The 23,456-nt window shown below is 56.0% G+C and overlaps 1 protein-coding gene across 4 annotated transcripts; it reads right to left on the bottom strand.

Moving 5' to 3' along the window:
• Window positions 1-1,597: 1,597 nt before the first annotated feature.
• SH3RF2 (SH3 domain containing ring finger 2) lies at window positions 1,598-23,190 on the bottom strand. Of its 4 annotated transcripts, none has more exons than XM_090150907.1 (9): window positions 23,109-23,190; window positions 22,199-22,651; window positions 12,767-13,036; window positions 11,169-11,264; window positions 9,601-9,909; window positions 7,574-7,668; window positions 6,041-6,222; window positions 4,658-5,001; window positions 1,598-3,927 (listed from the first exon to the last, which is right to left on the bottom strand). In XM_090150907.1, the coding sequence occupies exons 2-9, from the start codon at window positions 22,568-22,570 to the stop codon at window positions 3,646-3,648; spliced, it is 1,950 nt and encodes a 649-aa protein (XP_090007033.1). In that variant the 5' UTR covers window positions 22,571-22,651; window positions 23,109-23,190; the 3' UTR covers window positions 1,598-3,645. The 4 variants fall into 4 exon arrangements, with proteins under 4 accessions (XP_090007033.1, XP_090007034.1, XP_031453795.2 ...); XM_090150908.1 differs by lacking the exon at window positions 23,109-23,190 and having other exon boundaries at window positions 1,598-3,403; window positions 3,643-3,927; window positions 22,199-22,995; XM_031597935.2 differs by lacking the exon at window positions 23,109-23,190 and having other exon boundaries at window positions 22,199-22,995.
• Window positions 23,191-23,456: the final 266 nt, after the last annotated feature.

Raw genomic sequence — 23,456 nt, 5'->3', positions numbered from 1 at the left:
CCTTTCCAGCTTGGGCCTGTGTGCTCAGTAGTATATCAGGCTTAGCACTCTTTTCTCTCCCAGCCAAACTGGGGTCCAGGCAGAGAAGGTGGTTGTGAATCTCCTCTGCTAGAGAGGGAAAAGTCACTTACAGACTTCTGTCCTTTGCATTTCAATGACATCAGTGACTGAACAGCATGAGGGCATTACTGTATGGACCATCAGGTCAGAATTAGCTCAGTCGTGGTGAACTTTGAGGTAAAAGTATGGAAACTTCCATGCTGCTTAGCTTGTAAAATAAAGGCTAAAATCTGACTTTTTTTTCTTTTCATAATGCTGTTCATAAATGGCTGCCCCTCCTGCCTGGGCAGCCCCTGTGCCTGGGAGCAGCTCTTCCTGCTCTGAAGCCATGGCTGAGGTTAGGAGCTGATCCTTGGTTACCATTATAGATGATATAGTATAAAAAATCCATATGGAAACCATTTGGGTGATGGCAACGACTGCTCAGCATTGCACATCGTGCTGCAGTACCATGTTTCTGATGCGTGATCCCCTTTTGCTCAGGAATTCAGCTCAGAGTTTATTAATCCCTGCAGGTTCTCCTAGCAGAGGAGAGAATTATTGACTGTGGCAGCAGCAGTCTGTGTGGGATCGTTATTTTGTTTAAAGCAGTAACAGTTTTTCTTCAGTGCTGCCTCCCCACCTTAGAAGCATTGCCTGACCTTTGGTGTGAGTTCCTGGGCACAGCGGTGGGCAGCATTCAGTGCCTCCATCAGCAGTGTGGGGCTGTGGGGAGGTCAGTGCAGGATCTCCCATTGCTCTGTGTGGCACTGGGAGTGCTGTGCTGGCTCTGTGCTCCATGCAGGGCTTTGGGCAGCCCCGACTTCCCCCCCACTGCAGCTTTTCTGCCACAGGTGTAAGATACGTGTCTACGGGAGGAAGTCTGCTGCTTCTCATATTTTATTCCTTGGGCAGCAGATGGGTGTCTTCTCTTAGAGTGGGGATTGTGTTGCTTTCTCCAGGTCTGCTGTGTGAGTGGAATGGTGCTCAGTGCATGCCTGCAGTGTGTGTGGGCTCCCGCTTCCCACCCCACGGCGTGGGGTTGGGTGTGCATGTGGTGTAACAGCAGTGCAGCAGCCCTGCAGGATGGGATGCACACCTGCCTGGTGCACAGTGTGCTGTGCCCACGCTGCAGCTCTGTTCTGCCCTGTGTGTGTCCTGCTGTGCTGCAGCTCCATTCTGCCTGCACCGTGCAGTGACTGCTCTGACCCCACCTGCGTGTTGCAGAGGGCCGTGCTGTCAGACACACATAAGTAAACGTTTGTAAACTTAACTGTGTTTTCAAACCTTTGTTTTTCAGTTACGGAAATAGAAAACAAATATTTGAAGATGAATACAAACCAGGAAACGAATATCTTTTTGTTTATTGAGTTCATTCTTCTCCTTAGTGGTATGTTAAATTGAAAAAGCCTTTTTAAAAAATGAACTTCACATCATGGAAAAAAATATTGAGCGTTGCTGAATTTGTGCAGGTGCCTTTCACCCCTAAGGTAAATGTCAGTGTTCTGTTTGCTCTTCCTGCCCATCACCAAATAAGAAAAGATTATATATACCTGTTTCTAAACATACACATGTAAAACAGTCCATGCTGTGCTCTCATTCATAGTAATAAGACTGTTACATTTCCCTGCAACATTTGCTGGGCTCAATGCAGAAAGACATCAAAATTTGTGGCCTGATGAGCACAGTCAGTTACTGTCTGACCCTTCATGAATTCAGAAGGCATTTAGGTCAGAGGTTTGGTACAAATGGTCCTTTGTCCACCTGTCAGCAGTGCGTGGCCCCTTGTACCCTGAGAGCACCCGTGGGGGTGTGGGGGTCCAGCCATGCAGCTGGGCTGAGTGCTGCCTGCTCTGAAATGTGGCCTCTTAGGGAAATACTGAGCCCAGGGGTAATTGGGGAGGGAGGAGAAAAGGAAAAGGGAAACCTAAAGTCTATATAGCTATAATTATGCGTGATATAAGTATTTTGCACAAATGAACCTTGAGCCATTCAGCAATGAGTAAGCCCTCTAAAATACTGATAAATATACATGTGGGCTTGCTGCTCTGGGCTGGGTTTTTGCCTTTCTGGGTGCTGCCTTGGTGGCTTAAGGAAGACTAAACAGGATCAGGTTGGGTAATAAAACGCTTGGAAGCAGTTCCAGGGCCTTGGAGTATTGCTGCTGGCAGCCCCTGGCACTGTTCCTGGAGTTCCTACAGGGGTTCTCCTTCAGCCTGGGGCTGGGAGGAACATCCTCCACCTGTGTGAGCCTTCATCCCACGGTGCAGCATGCAGCCCAGGTGCTGTGAGGAGCTGGGTTCACCCTCACTGCAGTTTGGAAGTGGTGGAAGGTGCGTGCAGTTGGGAGCAGCTTGACAGCACTGATGAGAGCTGCTGCTGTAAGTGGTGCCCTGTTTTCAGTTGTCTTTCCCTCCACGTTTTGGATGAGGGAGTAGCATCAAAGCAGTGACACCCTGTGCAAGGAGCTCCGGGATCTGTCCTAGAATGGCCTCCTGCTCTTAGCAAAGCAGCCTTTCCACTCGGTGCCTTTCCCCATCACTGCCCACGGCTGTTCACATGCAGTGGCAGAGCCTTTCCTTCCCCCAGCAGCTGGATGGATGCTCAGTGGTTGCCATCACCCAGTGGGTTGGGAGCACTTTGTGTGAAGTGTCAGCACCGCGCAACGGGCTGCGCAGCGTTGCAGTGTTCTCTGTGCAGTGCTGCCTTGGTGCTGTTTGTCCTGGCAGAGGGGAATGGTGCTCTGTGGCAGTGCTGTTCTGAGCAGAGGCTGGTAGGAGCGCTGCGTGGCTGCTGTGTGGCTAAATCACTGTCATGGATGGCCTGGGGCGTAATGCGTTCTGTTCATCTCTGGACGTGTCTGGGAGAGGGGCAGTTGTTCCAGGCTGTAGAGCTGCTGAGGTTTCTGGTTTATTTTTAAGGGGATGAGAGGAACCTTCGGCGAAGCACCGGTGTTTGCTCAGGGCTGTGCAGTGACACTGAGGGCACTGCTGAGAGCCGGCCTGTTCTCTGCCTGCACTGCCCCTTGTACCTGAGAGCAGCGGGCAAAGGATGCAGTGCTGCTGGCTGTGCTGCTGGAAATCCCTTTCTGCTGCTTAAAGAGAAAGGGTCTGAGAGAGCCAAGTGCAGGGCTGTGGGATAACGGACGGTTGTCAGTCCCTCTGTTCCAAAAGAAAGGCTCCTTTGCTGGGGCTGCTCCAGGGCTGTGGTGAGTTTGGGTCACCAACAAAGCTAATTCCACGGGTTTGGTGCATGATTAACGATGGATGTGATTTTACAGCAGTTTTGGATCCGATGTTCATCGTGTCAGATGGGCAGGGCTGGTCTTAACGCAAATAACGAGCACGTGAGCCGGAGCCCCATCCTGCAGGAAGGTGACGTTTGCTGCTTGGATCCCCGTGCGCACAGCTGCGGCCCCAGGGAGGTCACAGCACGCAGCGCCGTTCCCGCTGTGCCCGTCCTCCCCTCTCCCGCTTCATCCCCGTTCCCTGCGCGGAGCAGCCGCTCCGTGTCACCGCACACCCGGCCCAGTGCAGCTCCTGGGTCCCTGAGCTCCGCACCACCGCCAGGAGGCGCAGATGGGCGCGGGGCTGCGGGCGCTACCTGTCAGTTGGCGGAGACGCTGCTGTAGCTCTTCCTGACCGGGAAGGTGAGCGGCGCTGACAGCTCCAGCGATGCCGCCCGCGGGTGCAGCGCTCTGCGGGGGTGCAGGGGGCTGCTGCCCAGGCGTGGGGAGGGCAGTGTGGGCGGCTCGGGGCTCCCCTCGGGCGGCGGGGGCTCAGCTGTGAGCACCAAGTCGGTGCTGCTGCGGGGCAGGCGCGGGGAGGGCTGCGGGCCGTGCCGCTTGGGCGGCGGGCTGTGGTTCTGGAACCGCACCGTCTTCACCTGCTGTAAGGAGAGCATCGTGTCACCGTCAGGGGCGGCATGGCGCCCGCCTTGAGCGCCAGGAGCCCCAAACCCTGCTCTGTCAGCCACGGACCTATTGGGTGCCCTGGGGGGGGAGAGCTGTCATCGGGGCGAGGGCAGGAAGGTGTTCCCTTTGTCCGGCTCTGCAGGGAGCAGCCCGCTGCAGGGCTCCGCACCCAGCTCTGGTGTTTGCTCTTTCAGTACCCGAGAGATAAGGAGAAATTACTTCTCTGAAAGAGCAGTCAGGTGTGGGAGCAAGCTGCCCAGGCAGAGGGGCAGTCACTGACAATGGTGGTGGTCCAGAACTGTGGAGATGTGGCATGGGGGGACATGGTTGGAAGTTGGTGGCTCTACTAGTGGTCTGGGGGTTGGGATCCTTCTCAACCGAAGCCATTCTATGGTCCATGGGCATGGCGGGGGTGGGTTGGGGTTGGACTTGCAGATATCAGAGGTCTTTTCCAGCCTTAATGGTTCTGCGATTTATGGGGACCCCAGTGAGATTCATGCCTCATATAAGACCTCAGAAAGCCTCAAAGTTTGATCACTGCCACTGAACTAATGAACACCGGCCCCCTCTGAAGGACACCCTGCAGCACTTTGCCTTTCTGAAGGGCTTAATTCGAACAGCAGAGCCAGCAGCACCAATATCAGTCAGCTTAAGGCAGGCACCAACCCCAGCAGCACCCATCAGCCTGTGGGCAGCACTCTGTACCTTGTCACTGCTGTTACGGGAGGTGTCCGGCTTCACCAGGATGGATGGCGGGGCTGATGCGGGCGGCCGGGGCACCGACTCACTCTTTGCCAGAGGCTCCGTGGTGTCCAGGATCACCGAACTGCAGACAGATGGAGTCCTGCTTTCCCCTCCTCTGACCACGAGTGCTGGCAGGGCTTCATGGGAGAAGTTGGGCCTCGTGCCCATCTCGGCTGTGCCGGCAGCGGGGCTGCTGTGCGGTGAGCTGCCAGCATGTGGGTACGGCTGCAGCCCGGCCGTGGGAACGCGGCGGAGGGAGCTGGCAGCCTGCAGCCCTGCCTGCCCCGGCCTCTGCAGGGACCCATCTGGGGGCGAGAATAGGGGGGGGCAGGGGAGGATGGTTAGCGGGGTCCCAGCGGGAAGGCACGGGGCAGCCGCATGCAGTGGGGACAGACGGCCCTGCAGGACGTACTCCCAGCACTGCCCGGCCCTGCGTGCTCCTGCACTGAGCCCAGGTGCCATGGGGGAAGCAGCACCCCACAGACCTGGCATTTCCCATCTTCTGCCGTTGTGCTTTTGGCCAAGCACATCTGTAAGTTTGCACCCCAGCCCTCCCCCATGGTTTGCTGCCATTGGTTGCTCTGCACTGCCTGCTCCATCTGGCAGCTGCTTTCCAGGCTGCAGCACTGGAAGTCGCACACTTAATTTCCTTGGCAGTGCCTCGCTGTTTACAAGATTGATTTTTTAATAAGAGCCACCACAGGTGCGTGAGGTTCTCTACAGCAAAATAGCTTTTAAGTCTAAAGCCTCTGACAGTGGCTCTTGCAAATGAACCAGCCAGCATCGCTGCCCATCTGCACCCCAACCTGGAAGCGTGCTGTGGCTGCTCCAACACATTCAGAAATCTGTTCCGAGGCAGCGTACCTTTCCACCTGCAGCCTATTCATGACTTCACGCACCTTGGATATTTCCATGCTGTAAAACTTGGCTCCTGAAATAGAATTATTCTATTCTCTTGCTCATCATTCCTATGCTTATTTCTAATTTTACTCTATTCTCTTTGAGTTATCAGAATATGAGAAGTATTCAGGATATGAGCTCACCAGCACTCCTACAATGGCACTGCAGAGTTTTACCCTTTTGTTCTGAGCTTCTTTCTTGATAACTCCTGATAATACCTTAATTTAACCTCCTGTAACTGCCTGTGCACGCAGAGCTCTCAGGTCCTCTGCAACAATCCCCAAACCTCTCTCCTGTGGACCAAACCTAACGCAGCTCCCAGCGCTGTTTGCACAGCCAGGGCTCGCAGCTCCCCATAGCAGCAGTTGGCAGCACCTCAGGGATGCCTGCACCCATCCCAAGCGCGGCTGCGCTGCCCATATCACAGCGCCCACCCGCACTCACTCTTCCTGGTGCAGCCGCGGCCGCGCCGCAGAGCTGTGTGCCCCGCGGGCAGCGCTGCCTTCAGCGCACGGCTCTGGCGCTGAGCGCTCTCTGATGCGCTGCCCTGGGAGGACACTGAGGAGGCCGACAGCGTCCACGAGGCGTACAGCGAGGGCAGCTTCGAGTCGGGCACGCTCGGTTTCCTGTTGGCAAAGGAGCAGAACGTCAGCTGGTGGTGGAGGAACGCGGCGGTGCGTGCGGACGGAGCTCAGCGCGGCGAAGTCCTCCGCCGCAGGCCGGCTCCGGTCCCGGTGAGGTGGGGTCCGTGCAGGCACCTCCCTGCAGGGCTGGGCGCCGCTGCTCCAAGTAATTCAGTGCGAATCCAGGGTGAGGTTTCCTGACGTCTCCCCCACATTCCCTTTGCAGACACTGTGCATTGTGAACCCACGGCCAGGTCTCTGCCCAACCTGGGTTTATTTCAGGGAAACTGAGGGCACGGGCAATTTTTTTCTCACCTAAAGTAAGCGTATATTTTAATGATTGCTCTTCCTAATGCATTCACTCAGTTGTATCCATGGCTTCCACCATTTAAATGCCTGCTCTAAAGGCAGTGACATCACTGCAGAAGCAAGAAAGCCACGTCCTACAGATCCCCACCCCTCTGCTTTGGTTCCATGCAAGGAAAAACAGATCTGAGGAGGGAAGCAAAGGAACTGCTGGGGAAGATGCCGGCCCTGCCCGTGGCCAGCAGGGCGCCCTGCAGGCAGCCGTTGTGATGCTGCCCCAGGATGTGAACCCCTTCACCCTTCTGCAGCTTCAGCTCATGAGGGCCGTGTGCCACATGGGGTGGAGAGCCGTGCAGCTGTGGAGACACGGGGACGTGGGGGGGCCTTGTCCTTGTGCCCAGTGCCTGCAGCACTGCCTGCAGTGTGGGGCTGTGTGCTGTGGGCACTGCGTGCCCGGGAGTCCCCCTGCAGCCCTGCACAGCTCATGGGGTGCTGCAGAGATAACTCACAGGGAAGAGGCTGCCTGCAGGGTTTGACCAGAGGGGATATGAATAAAAGGAGGGCCAACAGGACTGAAGAAAAGTAGATCTTGTCACTGCATCTTTCTCAGAAGCAGTAGGCAACCAGCCAAGGGCAATGAGCAATGGGAATGCTGCTGTGCCACCGTACCATGCAGGTACCCACTGGCATAAGGGATGGAGGACTAACGAGCACCTGGCCTAAGGCAAAGCACCATGAGGAGTGCAGATGTGTGCTCTGCCTGGGCAGCAGCAGCAAGAACGGTCAGAATCTGTCTCAAATCTTTCCAGTACTGTACCTAAATTCTTCCATCCCCCTACAACAACCTTCAGGGTCAGCTGCCCCAGCAGTCTGTGCAGCTCCTGCTCAGAACTGCAGACACCCATGCACGGCCCCAGCCCCAGGCACACAGCCCTGCACCCCAATGCCCCTCCTGCAGGCAGGAGCCCAGGGAGCAGCTGGGATGGGAACAGGGATGGATGCAGTGTGGAGTGCTGTGTGACCCCCCAGCACGATTCACATTACGTACAGGTTGGCTGAGAGGTGATGCTGCAGGTGGGGCAGAGTGACAATGGCTGCCGAGTGCCTCAGTGGTCCTGGAGCAGGATAGTAGGATGCACTGACCTACCGAGAGGAAACAATGCAGTATGTTAATATGAAGAGGGGCTTATTTTAGCCACTGGAGAAACCATTGAAATCACTGGACAGGCTTCATCCGTGCTTCCAAAAAGACAAAAAAGAGACACAGAACCTCACTGAGTTGCAGATGGATCCAGCAAATGAGGCGCAAGGTCATTCAACGAGAACAGACTTTTCTAGGGAAGATGAACCCTGCCTTTGGTCTTGAAAGCAAATCTTTCAAACTGCAGAAGCAAAACAATTGAATTTGAACTCCCTGAGCTGTTGTGGCTGGTTGCTGTGTGTGCCCAGCAGTGCAGCACAGGATGAGCAACACAGGGCAGCACAGTCCTGCAGCAACGTGCTGTGCTGCTGCTGGAGTTAGAAATGGAGAGAAAAAGGGAAAGAGAGGGAAACAATTTGTCTGCTTAGAAGACAGTGCTTTAGGGAACAACACAGGGACCCAGTGTGGGGCACCTGTTTTAGAATCAAGTTACAGTTAGTGCTTCTCAGTGGCACTTAGGAAAGTAGGGTTCACAGCCTACAGAGCAGGACAGAAACAATGTTTCGGGCAGGAGACAGTAAAGCATTGTAGGCTGGCACTGCCCATACCTTGAAGCACACAGTGATGTGCCTGGAAGCACAGCCCTTCCACACCTTCCAGCATCCTCCTGTCACTGCTCCACACCGCTCCCAGGGCTTCTGCACCCCTTCTGGAACTGCTGCCTCTTCTGTTATGTTTCTGGGCTCCCACCCCCCCAACATCTCCCACCCCCCAGCACCACCCCAGCACTGTGGCTGTGCCTCATTGGGCACTGTGCTCACACACCAACCAGCCAATGCACAGCACACAGACCCCTGTGTGTCCCCAGGAGAAAAATGGTTGTTCAGAAGGAAGGAAACCTGAACAGGCAGCACATCAACGCATCTGTGCTGCTACTTATGCTGTTGACAATAGCTCACACCGAGACACTTTTGGTAAAATTATATTGGGGTCATGAGACACAGTACCATTTCAATTGAATTATGGTTCTATTGTAGGGCTTCATTTCCACTCACATAAAAGAGGGCCTAATATCCAGGGCTGTTTGCAGGCTAATGCTAAGCACAAAATGCCTGCTGGGTTTTATTGTGCGGACACCGAACTGCCGGGGGCTGGCTTATTGCTTTATAAAACGTTGGAGCAGCCTTCAGTGTGAAAGATGCCACATAAATCTAAACACAACCTTTTTCCTCCCATTGCAGATGATCTGTGAAGATCCTCTATTGAGATCTTCAGACGGAGCATGAAGCAGCAGTGAGGCTCTTTGCCCCTGCAGCCGGCAGAGGACGCGCTCCCAGGGTCAGCCTGCACCCCTGGGTGCTGCAGGCAGGAGGGCTGCCCAGGGACTGCCAGTGTACAGGAGCCATCAGTCTGGAAGCAGAGAGCTGCAGCAGCAGTGGATTCAGGATAGGGCAGCAACCCCAGTTTCCAGGAGGGCTGACACCACCACTTGGAAGCAGCAGGAGGGGAGGGCACTGCTCCTGTAAGTGCTCTCACACTGTTGCATTTGCCCTTCGTGCAGAAGCCTGCAGCAGCCTCCAAGGAGAGCTCAGCAGATGGGTTCTACCAAAATAGGGGCTTCAGTCAGGCTTTTATGCTGGGGCTCAGGACGATGGCATGGTCCATGGGCCCCCCAGCCTCCTCCTGCCCCAAGTGCCACCCAGAGCAGGTGCCCAGGGCCACGTCAAGGAGCTTTGGAGATCTCCGAGGAGGGAACTCCAGTCCCTTACTTTCTATAGGTTCCCGGGGTCCCTGGGCTCTAAGAACTGACCTTCCCTGTTCAAAAGTGTCCCCAGCAGCCTGCTGTGCTGTCATCCCCCAGGTGCTACCAGTGCCACACCATCACACGCCCTCCATCTGGCCGCCCGCCCCACGCGGACCCGCAGCAGCCTCACCTGGGCGGGGGTCCCGCGGGGCGGATCCTCACTGCCGGCAGCGGCCACGCTGGGGTTGCTGGAGCTGATGAGCACCGGGGAGCTGATGCGCAGCGCGGGGCGGTCGGCAGGGGCGTGCACCATGCGGTTCAGCGTGTTGAGGGCCGTGGTGATGGAGAAGGGCCGCAGGCTCTTGCGCCGGGCATCGGGCGCCTTGTGCAGCTCCTGGCCCTGCGCCTTCGGGGAGGCCACGCTCAGCGGTGTGCAGCGGAGCGGGGTGGGCCAGGAGCCTTTGCTGCTTTGCAGGAGCTGCCGTGCTGTCGTGTTTGGCTGCAAGAGACACAGGGAAGGCCCGGGGACTGCTGCAGGTCCTCCTCAGCAGCACGGCCGCAGGCAGGACGCAGCCGGCTTCATGGGCATCTATGGAACATGGAGCTCGAGTGCTTCCCTGCCGTGCTTTCAGCAACAAGTTCTGAACACCAAATTATCAGCGCAGAGCTGGCAGCCAAATTAAAACTGGTTTGGAAAACACACTGCTCACACAGCCGGGCGCTGCCATCGAGCCCCCATTGCCTGTGGCTTCTGAGCAAGGCTGGAGCCCGCTGTGCCCCTGCAGCCCATGGCACTCATGGGATGCTGCTCCTGAGCAGAGCCCAGCCTCGTACTGGAAGTGCTTGTGGGAAGGGCCCAGCCCTGAGCATACAGAGGCAACGCTCAAGCAGTATTTCTTGGAAACTGCTGATCACTACAGCATTAATACATAGGGCATGTGGTGACAGTGTTTTTCACCAGGATGACTGCCAGAGGAATTAATCATGATTTACTGCTGACATGAACAAATTGCAAAACTTGGAGATTCTCACCCACTCATGTGAGGCAATGCGCCCGGCTGGGGATGAATGGCAGCGGCTGGCGTGGGGCAGGGAGCTGCTGCTCAGTGCTGTCATTCTGCTGCACGGATTATTTGTTCATTTCCTTCCTCCTCACTTCTTACAGCGAGGTTTAAAAAGAATCATGTGTGCACATGTACACATACAGGCTGGTCATAGCGTCATTTCTCTGTGCAATTAAACCGCAGCCAGAGCCCAACTTCTCTGCCTTCTCTAAGAGCAGAGAGCCCATTAAAGGGCACAGATGGGAGCATCAAAGCCAGGAAAGCCCCGTGCCTCTCAGAGCAGACACACCGCTGCTCCTCTATGGTTAATTCCTAACTCCTCGGTGGCTCTGTGTGGCCCTGCCTGGCTCATTTCTGTTAACGTCAGGCTTAAATGAGTTAAAACAATTTAATTAAATGAAAAGATGTTTTACCAAATATATTAGTGCTTCAAACAGGACGTTCTACTGCTGCCCTTTTATAAAACAGCCACAAAGAGGTGCTTGCTATAATTATGGTGATTATAAGTGTTAATTCTGTTTCGAGGAATTCTTGTTGGTGCCACACTCCCACTCTGCAGCTGCACCACAGGAGCACAATTTGTGTTCGGAGCGGAGCTGTGAGGGCTCAGCTGGGCTCTGCCTGCTGCCCATGCTCTGCCCCCGCCTTCCCCACAGTGCAAAGTCCTGTGGTGCCGTGCCAGGGCTGTACCCACCTCCACAAACAGCACGGGGAAGATGCCCACTTTGTCGCCCAGCTTGCCCTCGGCCCAGTTGCCATCGACTCTGCTGATGACGGTGATGATGTCTCCCTGCAAGGCAGAGCGCTGTTAGCGGGCGGCTCGCCCCACATTTCACAACGCTGCACCTCAGTGCTGCTCCCCTGCCAACCCTCTGCTCCTTCTCGTGTGTCTTTGTTCCCAAACACAAGTCCTTATTCAGCACAATGCTCAAGCGTGGTTTTTGTTTAAGGGTGCAAGCGTGGCTGAATGCGGACATGGGCATGAGCCTGGCGAAGGGGATGGGAGACACAGAGGTGCTGTTTGGAGGCTCCCACCTTGTGGAAATGTCTCTGCAATCACCACTCCCAGAATGAATAACAAAAATGGCATTTTAGCTCCAAACCAAGGAAAAGGTCAGTGTGTGTGGTGGGGCAGTAAGGATCACACTGCCACAACCCTCAGCCCATTACTTCAGGAGCTGAAATTGCCTGATGCTATTGCGGCGCAGGTGTTGGAAGTATGATGGCAGGGGTGGGTGGCAGGTGGGGCGACAGGCAGGGGTGGGGTTCTTCCCAGTATGGGGATGCTGCCAGATCAGGGACACTGCAGGGCTGCAGGCAGCCACAAGAAGATGGAAGATTTTTGAAGGTCTGCATAACAGCCAGCTTTGCTTCTGAAGAATGAGCTCGAGCTGTGCTGCATGGCAGGCAGGTGCAGCCGGAGCACTGGAGCAGGCATCCCAGAGAGGTTTTGGTGCTCCTACATGCAGCGCTGCTCTGCACTGCTTCTCTCCTCTGGCTCCTCTTCTTGGTCAGGAGGCACAGGGAACTCCAGAATCTTTGACTCCTTGCCTTGCATTCACTCCACACTCAGCCCTGACCCGCTGGAGCCCAGACCTGCCCCTGTGCCTCTGCTTCCAGCTGGCCAGAGTGCAGGAGCATCTGTGCTGTGCTGGGGAGGGATGGTGGCTTCTGCAGGGACACTGCTGCCTCCAGGCACTGCTCTCTGCTGTGCTCTGCACTGCCTCACCTCCTTCTGGCAGCACAGGGACAGCTGACTGCTGGGAAGAGCAGTTGCACTGAGAGCCATATCCTCTAGCTGAGAGCAAACCCGAGCTCTGCAGACTTTGGGGAATGAAAGTAAATACAGGAAAAGTTCAGGTCCTGCTCTGCAGCGTGTGCCTCCAGCGGGCTGCCTGAATGTGTCTAGGCTGTGTAAGAGAAGAGTTCTCAGACCTGCAAGCGAATTTCTTTGAGATGTCACTGGGCATCTTTTTAGGCTCTCTTTCAGTGATCTGGTGGGAGAGCAAACTGCCACCAGCAGCTGCTGCTCATCAACTCCATCAGTCAAACCGGGGCCTGAAATGGCTGCTCAGGGTCGCACTGCCCTCTCCCAGGATGCTCTCATTCTGTGTCCGTGCACCCCCCTGGGGGAAGCTGGCTTTAGTCACTGCTGTCAGTGTCTGGTGGGGCTTGAAACCTTCCCGGCTCTCAGCGTAGAGCTGCTATAGTGCTGCGAGGCAGCAGAATGCGATGCAATCTAAAGAGCACCGGCCCGGCCCGTACCGCCCAGCCCCCGCAGGGCGGTGTTACCTTGTGGAATGACAGGCAGTCGTTGTTCTCACTCCTATCCCTGCTCCTCAGATCGAAGTTGTAAAGAGCCCTGCAGAGGGGCGGCGGCAGCGGCGGCTGTTTGATGACCTGCACGGAGCTGGCTGGGAAGACCCCGCTGACGCCGTTCAGCTCCCCCAGGTACCAATTCTGGTCCAGCTGCCGCAGCAGCACGATGACGTCCCCCTTGTTGAAGCGCAGCTCCCCGGGGTTGTGCCCCCGGTACGAGAACAGCGCTTTGGCTCGCGGCACCTGCGGGACGAGGAACAGCACAGAGCTCAGCCGGGCAGCGGCGCTCAGCGCAGGCACAGCTCCACAAGCATTTGTCATTGCTGGGAAAAAGGCAGAGGGATAAGAAGGCTGAAGCATGCATTTGTGCGACCAACTGCCCCCATCCTTTCTTGATGTCTTTTTCTAATGAAATCGAGCTCCAAAATACTTCTTCTAAATGTGTATCCAGATGAAAAGCAGGCTGAACTTGTCTGAGAATATTAAGGAACAATTAATGCCTTAATGTAGTCATCCCACGGGATCCTACTGCCTGCTGTAAGTTCCCTTCTAATAAAATCTCTCTGGGAATGAATTTGGGTGTTTCTGCTCTGGTGTGGCCAGAGCTGGCAACAGCTGTGCAGCTCCCAGCAGCTGCCACCTGCAGTGCCCAACAGCACGGGGCTGGGGAAGAGCCCTTAAGATTTTGGTCCTCAGTCTGGATTACAGGAAGAGAAGCTTCTTAATGTTACTGTTGTCATGGTATAATATGAGAAAGAAGAGAGATGCCAGAGCCAGCAGATGTGAGGGACTGTCATCGAAATAAACCCATAAAGTTCATTTAAAATAACAGCCTTCCTGACCTTTATCCACACCAGAAAACTCAATTTAACACAACAGGCAGCAGACCATTGCTCTGAATGAAGGCAGGCCCACCCTGGCTGTGATGCTGTGGGAGGGGGGGCTGGCAGCTGCAGCAGGTGCCCATCCTGCAGTGCGTCTGTGCTCTGCTGAGCAATCTGAGATGTGCCTTTGGAAATCAGCAAACTGGAAGGCTTGCTTTTAGTGCTGTAGAGGACTGATGGAGGTCCCTTGAGCACAGTCCTCTGTCCCACAGCAGCACATCCTAAAACAACGGAGCAGCCCCTGTTTGTGCTTTCAGTTCTTTGTAACGTTGCCATGTTGTGTGAAGCACGGAGCGAGGCAGTGAGGCAGAGCTGTGCTGTGCCCATGGATGGAGCTGCCGGCTGCTGCCCTGCATGGGGCTGCTGCTAGGATGGCAGCACTCAGAGCTGGGGGACCAGCATCCTCCTGGGGCATTGGTCACATAACTCCGCTACTTTAGCACAGTCTGTATTTGGACAATGAAGTCCCATCACTTGTCAGGTGAGCTCCATCTGGGCTCACATCAGCTCCCCAGAGTGGTCCACACACCACCTGCCCTGCCTGGACCTCTGGGAGAGCAAGAAGGGGAGGACAGAAACACAGCACTGGTTTGTTTGGGGTGACCAAAGGAGCACAGGAGAGGATTGCAGTCTGGGGAAGAGAACATCTTCCAGTGCTCCCAAATGCTGACAGGAGGAGAAAGGAACCAGGAGGAGAAAAAAATTTATGTGCTGCATTTTCTTCAAAGCATTTGGAACAGGAAGCAATTAGTTTAATGTTTTGTTCTAATTGACTCATCTTGTCTGTTAATTTGCAGTAATAGTAAACACATGCACTTGGCTTAGTAACACTGAAAGTGCATTGGTGAAAAAAAAGGGAAATCATAACAACCAAATTCAGGAGAGCTTTGCTCAGCGATCCCCACTCAGTGCCTGGGCTGGAAGTACAGAACCAGCAGTGCTGCCAGAGGAAACACACTGCAAAGGCCTTGCAGTGCATGGCCCTGTGCAGCACAAAAACCACACAGCAGCACAGGGCAGCCCAGCCATGCGCCATGGACACAGCACGGGTAGCACCTGTGTTAGGAGAAAAACAAAAGGACCCAACTGTGGAAGCAGGCGTGTAGAGGAGGAACACAAACGTCCGGGGATGATGAGAGAGTGGTTGCACAGGCCAAACATAAAAGGAACGGAGAACAAGTTATGGAAATGTATTGAAAATAAGAGAAACTCTGAAATGAAATGCAAAACTGTTACTACAGGGAAAAGTCAAACAAGCGACAGTGTGGAGAAGCCTGGAATGTTCTTCCTTCAGCAAGAAGAAGAGTGCTGAGTGGGATGGGGATGTCTGTGCAGAACTCAGCCCTGGGGGGTGAGGAAGGGGTCATTACATCCTGAACAATTCCTGCTCTTCTGCAAGAGCTCCTGGAAGGCAGAACTGCTTCCAGAGGATGGGAACTTGTTGCAGAACTTGTGCATGCAGACATCTGATTGTTAATGTTAATGCTTCTATGCTTCTTTAGCATCCGAAAACTATGCAGAATTTTGGTCTGCTGGGGGACACCCACAGCAGGAGCAGCACAGCACCTCTCTGCCCTCTGTGCTGTGGGTGACCGCTCCCACCCGATGGATTTGAGGCTGAGAAGGGAGAGAGAATTGTTTAATTATTTTCGGCATTTGGCATCAGCTGTGCCAGGCAGTCATCCAACACGTCTGAGTCTCCCTCCATAGCAAACAAAGACACAAATTGAATACATGCATGCGAGTGTAAGGGAGCGATTCAAAGCATCTCCTCATAGCTGGGAGAAACGTGCGCTGTAATTATCTTCAATGGGCTCGTTATAACCTCCTCACTATTGACAGCGGGTGAACGTGAGCACATCCTCACAGCACTGAGATATCAAGAGGAACGTGGGGCTGCTCGGGTCACGGGGGAGGCACGGCTCGGTGCTGGGATCGGGGTCCAGCTGGATGCTGGCAGAGGCAACGCATACCGGCGCCCTGCGCCCGGCAGCACCGCCTGTGCTGGCAGTGTGGGCGCTGCCTGCGGAGCTGCCCTGCATCCGGGCCGTGCAGCAATATTCCCATAGCACCCAGCAGCCTCGTCGAGAGGAACAGTTTATTTCTAGGATAGCGGTAATCTTTGCCAGGAAGAAATCCAGTCCTGGGCATCTTCCAGTTTCGTTGCTCCGCGTTGGCCGTGTGCGCGGTTCGGGACAGCGGCTCGTCGTGCAGCCGTTGGTTCTGCAGGGCTGCACGCAGCGCCTCGCGCCGCTCCCGGCCCGTTCTGTGCAGGCGGAGCTGCGCTCCGTGGGGCCGATCGCCATCAGCGCCGCGTCCCAACCTCGGCGGGCTTCGCGGGAGCCCCCAGCGAGGCTGCCCGCCCTCGGGTGCGATGGACGAGCGCTGCCCGTCTCCTTTGTGATAGCGCGGTGCTCAGGGCTCTTCGGGATCCAGACGGATGCAAGGAGCTATTTGAATGTAAATTAATTGCCATCGCAATTCTGTTCTTCTGCTTTTCGGCAGAGGAGATAACTCCCGCCTCGTCACGCAGAACAAAGCCATCCGAAGCAAACCCGTCGCTCCCATCTCCTCGGGTAATTACGTCTGAGGGCTCAGACAGCTGTGGTTTCTGAGTTCCCCTCCCAGGTCTGCTCCCACCTGCCAGGTGCCAGCAGCCGCTCCCAGCCAGCGCCAGGCCGGGTCTGCGTTCATGTGGGGCACGAGGGGCTGCAAGCATAGGGGCTGCAAGCATGGGGGGCTGTAAGCACAAGCCCGAGGCCGCAGCCAGGCATGGGAACATGGCCCACAGCTCAGAAACTGAAGGGCAAGTGGGGATGCGAGGAGGGGGACGGAGCAGCCTGCACAGCACGAGGGGCAGCAGAGTGAGGAGAGCAGCCGTGTCCTGCAGCCCCACAACCCTCGGGATCAAACCCGTTCTGAGCTGTGCCTGCTGTTGATGTGGCTTCAGGCCACAGGGAGGAATGGGAAATGGGGACGGTGATGTCAGGAGGCATAGAGCAGCCCTTATCGAGGGCTCTGCAGCAGTTTGTGACTCAGAGCCACCGCTCCCAGCCCTGGGGCTCTGTAGAGATGCCGCAGCAGCTGTGGCAGAGGACAAGGCCATATTAGGCTTCACTTGATATAAAGCCACAAGAGAGGTTCGAGGTGAGCAGAGCCGGTGCCAAGATGCAACAATGCAGGCATTCCACCTGCGCCTGGCCTTGTTTCAGAGCTGTGCTCCTCGGTGCAGACAGAGCTGGCAGTGATGTGGGGCTGAGGGCTGAGCTGGGACCCAGAGCTGGAGCAGGGCCAGGGTTCTGCTCTTTGGGCACCACTGCTGTACGTGGCTCTCAGCTGGCTGTCGGTGCTGCAGTCAGCACACCGCGATGGCGGCTGCGCTGCGTGTCACGGCTTTCAGCCGCATGGAAAACAAATGTGTCAGCCCTCAGCATGCCCCAGCATGACGTGCTGCTTTGGGACCACGTGGCCCCGCCGTGCCTGCCTGCAACGTGGGGAGGAACCCCAGCACTGCTCCTCTGCACTTTCCACCCGTGCGTGTCCCTCTTGGCTGCAGTGCTGTCAGCTGTGCCCATCGGGCCGTGGCGGGGCAGTGCTGTGCAGCAGTGCCAGAGTCGTGGAGGGGCTGAGGCGGTGGCTCATGAGGCTGCAGGAAGCCAATGTCTCCGTGCCTCTCCGTGTCCTTGCCTCTTGTTAAACCTGCCAGCACCTCGCACTTTGCTTTTGCCCTGCAATGGCAAAGCTTTGCTTTCGTGTTATTTCAGCAAAGTGCTCGCTTAAGGATGGTGCATCTCTCCATTCCTCTGTGACCTCTGCCTAGCAGATGTTTTGATGGTAAGTTTTCAGCTATATGTGACGTGTGATGTGCTGCCCTTGGTTGACCCACAGGCCAGGCCTGGAACAATCACTGCCCCCATGCCCTTGGCTGCACTCGCTGTAGCCCAGGCCTGCAGCTGGATGAAGGAGCCGCTCTCCTCCTTCTGTGCTTCCACTTTCGAAAAGAGTCTGACTGTCTCTGAAACCAAGGTATGCATGATCCCAGCAGATGTGGTTTCTCAGCAGGCAAGCTTGCTCTCCCTTCCCTGCAAAACCATTCAGAACTTCTGGGTTCCCAGTTGTCCTGAACCCATGAGGAAAACCTCGTAAGGGATCTGATTTCCACAGGAGACATATTTGTCTCTCAGAAATAGCGCCCAAGCTGTGTTGTCCTTCCTGGCATTGGTAGAAGAGGAATCTTCCCTAGGCCAGGAATGAAAAGCTGGGCTCAATCACCCACTTACAGGTCATAAGGAAAAAGTTTTCTTATAAATTTGTCATCACTCAGTTGTGTGGTGCCTCGCACAGTGCAGTCCTGAGGCTAAGTGGAGTTTGAGCACATGAAAATTAGTAACAGCAGAGCAAATCGTTGCACTGAGGGACAAGCACTGCAGATTCCCCTGTGAGGAGAGCAAAGGAGAGCCAAAGCAGAGTGAGAGACAGCTCAGCCCAAAACATGGCACTGGTATTCTCACTGCCTTGAGCCGTGCTTCTCTTGGGCACTGCTGAGCTTCGCCTGGCAGAGCCAGTGTGAACGTGCCTGTCGCAGTGCCCATGCCAGGGAGTGCAGCACATCCCATGCAGGTGCTGAGCTGCATGTGTCCAAGTGGCAGCCAGGTGACGGCAGGCAGCAGTGGCGAAGAGCCTCAGACTTTCAGCCTCCTCGCTGACCACGGCGCTTAGAGGTGAACACGATACCCTGCAGAAATCCTGCTGTTCTATTCCTGACTTGCCATCTGAGTCTGACTCATTGCCTTGGTAACAAATTAAAACACTTTCATGTATTTGCAGCTCAGCACCTCATTTTGTGGAACCAGGGAAACTGGCTCCTGCTGCTGTCCCGGTGCACAGAGTGGCCCAGGAGCGCCCGGCCCCGCTGCGCCTGGCTGCTGGAGGCACACAGTGCTGTGCGGGCTCTGCATGGGGAACCCAGCACCCTGCCTGCCCCATGGCTCCACGGTGCTGTTCTGCCTGTGGCTGCCTCTGCCCAGGACAGATGGATGCCCTGGTGCCACGCTGTGTGTAGTTCCAGCTCTGCTCCACAGCCACAGCTGAGCGCAGCGCTGTTGAATGCAGCTCTCTAGGGTATGCATTGTTGGGTGATGGATACGGATGTGACTGACCTTTACTATAGACACAAGAAGCTAAAACCGTGTGCAGAGGAAAAACCATGCAATAGTGAACAATTACGAGGTAAAGACTGACACTTGGGTCACCCTGATGGGAGCAGCAGAGGAGAACTGGGGCAAATCTCTCCTCCCAGAGCATCACCAGACCCCATGCATAGCAAAGTGCAGCCCTGCACTTTGCAGGTGGAAATGGCCTGGGGCAGGCTGGCTCTGCATGGAGCTGGGTTTCCCCCCGCAGCTCTGTGCCTGGCACAACAGCCCTGTGACAGCACAGTGACCAGCTCTCCTCTTCCAGGAGGTTTTGCAGATGGGTCGGAGATGTGTTTGCCCCTCCTGGATGCAGCCATGAAGGTGGCTCTGAGTGAGGTTTCACCAAGATCCAGCAATCCAAATCCTGTCTGTCAAATTCAGAAAGGAGCTGGAGCTGTTTCTGGAGGAGCAGAAAATACCGAGCGCAGGCTCTATATATAGTGCCCATGTGAAGGTGGCAACGTTGGAGTGCGATGTATTTTTATCCTGGAGAGCTGTTATCTGCCCATCTCCCACGACGTGCAGGAGGGGCGGCTGCAGTGCGCGGTTCCTGCGGGGAGCAGCTGAAGGTGAGGCAGTGCGGTGTGCTGTCCCGGCCGGCTGCAGGGCTCAGAGCCCTTGCCTTGCCTTGGCCCCCACATTCACTGCCCTGTATGGGCGCTGGCTGGGAGTGCTGAACTGCAGCATGCAGTCTCCTGCTGCTCACATGTCCGGGCTGGGGCTGGGTAAAGGGATGCTTTGGTGCAGCAAGAATCACATCCTGCACATGGTAGGGGCGGCTCCGAGGAGTTCAAAGGATTCAGTGTCAATTATTTGTGCGTTCACCTCCTAGCAAATGCTTTCATTCCTGAGTTCCAGACGGTTTATTACGTGGAGATCCTGAAAATCCAAAGTCTTGTCCTCAGCACAGACGGTGAAGTCCCGGGGCCCAGGCAGACCTCCCTGCGCCGCCTCCTGGGCAGCGCCCCGCAGCACTGCCACCTGCAGCCAACTGGGCTGGGCATGGCAGGGTGAGAGGGGAGCTGATGGGCAGGTAAGACAGAGCTCAGGATGGGCTGCAGCTGGAACTCCTGGCTCCTTGCAGCACCTGGCCTGCGTGCTGTGCTCCCAGTGGTGCTGCAGCTCTGCTGGGCCTGCTGGCATTTTGCACGCCAAGATGTGCGGATCTTTGGTTTGCTTTGGGGATTTGGTTGGTGTTTTTATCATGCTTATGCGGATGAAGAGCAACAAGCTGGCAAGAAAGCATCTCTGGGAGGCGAAACTTCACTCGAACTTGTGATTTCTCAGCTCCACGGAGTAAAGGAAGTTTATTTATAGATGGTCTTTTCTGTAAAACGAAATGTGTCCTCTATCCTGCCTTGATGGTGCACCAGGCTGCAGCACAGCACGGTGTGCGCTAATTTTATTTGCTCTGTAGCATGAAGTGGTGCACATCCCAATGGCAATCAGCAGTCTGCAGGCGGGGGTGGTGCTTCTTTGGAGACCCCACCACCTCCCAGCACAGGGAGCGCTGCACCGGGGAGCAGCGCGAGAGCAGCAGTGAGGAGCAGGATGCAGAGAGCTGTTCTCTGGGCTCCCAAAAATAGAGCAAGCGTTTGTTTGGGGGCGGCTGTCCCATGGGAGCCCAGCCTCAGTGCTGGAAGCCCTGCAGCAATCCCAGCACTCCCTGAGCAACTGCTGGATGGCTACGGCCAATCCAGGCAGTTCCCTTTGGGACCACACAGCCCCGCGGGGATGGGGACACAATATGCTGCCCATGAGGTGGTGGGGACAGCCACGGTCCTGGGGACTGAGCACAGTGCCACAGGGGCTGACATCAGAGTGCTGGGAGCTGCCCGCGTGTGGGATGGCTGGCTTCACTGCTGAGAGTGAGTGCTTTTGGCCCCGCTTTGGGATTTTGGTAATGGGGTCATTCCAGGAGTGTTAGCAAAGCCTTGAGGATGGTGGAGGAAAAGTAAATCAGCTCAGTTCAAACTTTTCCACAGAAGAAGTCTAAAAATAATCGCGAGCCCAGATTTCTGTTTTGGAAGAGCAGCGTTTGTTAAATTATAATGACAATAATAATAGTAAAAGTAGTAGTAATAGCAGCATTAAGGACTTCTGCTGCCTTAGCCAAGCCCGTGGAGAGATGCTGACTCTGGACTGAGAACAGGGTCCTTGGCTCTCTGGGCTGTCACTGTTTGGTGGCCCTGGCAGTTGGCCCAGGGTTGGACAATGGCAATGCCACCCTGCTGTGTGCTGCCCCGACCCGTGAGACTGCTGGGAACGCTCTGGGAGCCCCAGCAGGGAGCTGCCATTGAGCAACACCCACAGCTGCCCCTGAGCATCCTGAGCACCGGTAAAGGAATGTGAAAGGGCTGAGAGGAAAGCTACAACCTGTGTGCTGCACTCCTTGCGGCGAGCTGCCCTCCAACTGAGTCTTGTGCTCTGCTGTGCATTTCAGGGCCATGCTGGATGTTGCCCTGCAGGAAGCCCCAGGCCATGAGCTCAGGAGGTTGGCTTGGAGCGGGGAGACCCTCTGGTGGCACTGAGGCCCCTGGCTGTGCGCATCCCCTGCTGCACAGAGCTCACAGCTGGGCAGAGGCATGGGGCCTCCATGGCACAGCAGTGACAGATGTGCTGCGGGTCTGCAGGGCTGAGGGGTGCCCTGGGCTGATCAGAGACATGGCACAGAGTAGTGCAGGTGGATGAAAAGGAAATTCAGAAATATAACCCCAAATTCAGGCAGAGGTAGGCTCCCTTCATAGGTCTCATGCTACATCCTAATTATTTCAAAAAAGCTTTTGTACTGTTAGAGAAAATGACAGGAACAGCTTACAGCTTTAAAATTAGCTGAGGAAAGCTTCCCTAGATGAAAGTAGAGTTCACTGAATCTCAAGGTGTTTTGCTAGGGACTCAAATGTCTCTTTACCTTCCTCTTTAATTCTGGAGAAACTGAGGTGCCTTTCTCCATCCCTGATAGTTACAGCCCTGCTGTGACTGATCTGACGGCTATCACACCCAGTGAGTCGCCTGAAAGTTAAAGCATCAGAAACGCCCCCTGAAAGTCAGGAGGGACCTGAAAGCTCCAGAGAAAAGCAGCAAAGTTTGTGTAAAGAGGAAGGCAAACCGCGTTTGTCTGAGCCTGGGGCTCAGCACAGTTACTGCTACGATGAGCTCCAAACAGAGAAATATCACAAGGAAACAGCGGCCAGATTTGCAAACGAAAGAACAATCTCTCTTACTCCAAACATCCGTGCAGCATTGCTGGCACGGCAGTTTGGCACCCGCGGCACGCAGGAACAGAGCTGTGCGCTCACACAGCCACGAGCGCGGGCGCTGCTTACCCCGTCCGTGAGGCTCCTGGGGGCGGCGGGCGGCCGGTGCTGGGCGAGCTGCAGACCCCGCGGGGCCCTGCGGATGCAGGCGGGGGAGGACAGGAACCCTGAGCGCTGCATGGAGCCAAAGCGGGGCGCATTCTGCCCGTACCTGACACCATCCAGCAGGCGGATGAGCAGCAGGTTGGCCGGCAGCTGCTCGATGCCGCAGAGGACGAGCGTCCTGCACTCGGGGCACCGGAGCTCCTTCTGGGACTTGAGGATCCTCTGCAGACAGGGCTTGCAGAACGTGTGCTGGCACGGCAGCACCTTGGCCGTGGCGTCGAGCTTTTCGAAGCACACTGGGCACTCCAGCAGGTCGAGCAGAGCCAGGTCGTCCATCGTCAGCACCGAGCCGCCGTCACGGCCGTGCCGGAGACGTCCACATGGCACAGACACGGGCGTTGGGCTGAGGCAGGCACCCTGCGCGGAGGGGAGGAGGAATCAGGCTGCTGGAGCCTGTACCGCATCCCACCTACATGGCAAGGCAGCGCCTCACGAGCCCATTTGCAAATGCCTACTTTGCACTCCCATCCAAGCTGCGGTGAGTCAGTGCTGATTCAGGAGCGAGGGGGCCGTGCCCAGCAGCCCCGCGTGGCACCGTGCGGTGGGGCAGGGCGGGCACCGTCCCAGCAGCACCCCGAGGAGCTCCGGCCCGGCCCTGCTCTGCTCTGCGGGCGCCTGGCGGCACGGCACGGTGCGGGCGCAGCCCGATAAGATCAGCCTGAGCTGTTTACTCCCGGCTCCGGCTCCAAGCAGCCCCTCGCACACCCATGCACCGCCTCGCTCCCAAGATCAGTCCTAATTAAGCTCTCTGCCTACCGGTTTTGACAGCAGCTCTATAAAAAGCCCTCCGAACGCAACTACGATCCCGTTTTACCTTGGAGGGACGTGGGGAACTCTGTGCCGACGTCCTCACCCACCAGGCTGCCTCAGCTCCCGCAGCCCAGCGAGATTATTCCTCCCACAGCGCAAAGTCACTCAACCCGTTCGGCTCCTTCGGGGCTGCGCTGGCTGCGCTCGGGCGGGCGGCTCTGGGCTCAAGTCACAGCTTGTGGGAGAGCAGCAGCTCCCGTGTGCTGGCCAGGTGAGAGCAGTGCCGCCCGTGCCGAAACCTCCCCTGGTGATGGTGTGAGAATGCGGAGGTTTGGCGGTGTGAGCTTCTCACTGCTGGGGCTCTCCCTGCCTTGGTGGTGAGGTGCCCGTGGCCATGAACATCCTCACACAC

The sequence above is a fragment of the Phasianus colchicus genome, chromosome 15 (genome assembly GCF_987193195.1).
Source record: "Phasianus colchicus chromosome 15, bPhaCol1.hap1.1, whole genome shotgun sequence".
Lineage (NCBI taxonomy): Eukaryota > Metazoa > Chordata > Aves > Galliformes > Phasianidae > Phasianus > Phasianus colchicus.
Note: the sequence above shows the minus strand (reverse complement) of the source record. Positions and strands in the feature narration are given on the sequence as shown.

Bases quoted from the DNA above. Each gene is read 5' to 3' on its own strand.
- SH3RF2 (XM_090150907.1), bottom strand. From the start codon at position 22,570: ATGGACGACCTGGCTCTGCTCGACCTGCTGGAGTGCCCAGTGTGCTTC. The intron at 7,669-9,600 runs GTGAGGCTGCTG...TCCTCTCGGTAG, and splicing joins CCCGCGGGACCCCCGCCCAG to GTCAGTGCATCCTACTATCC. The intron at 6,223-7,573 runs GTACGTAATGTG...CTTTGCCAACAG, and splicing joins CATCACCTCTCAGCCAACCT to GAAACCGAGCGTGCCCGACT.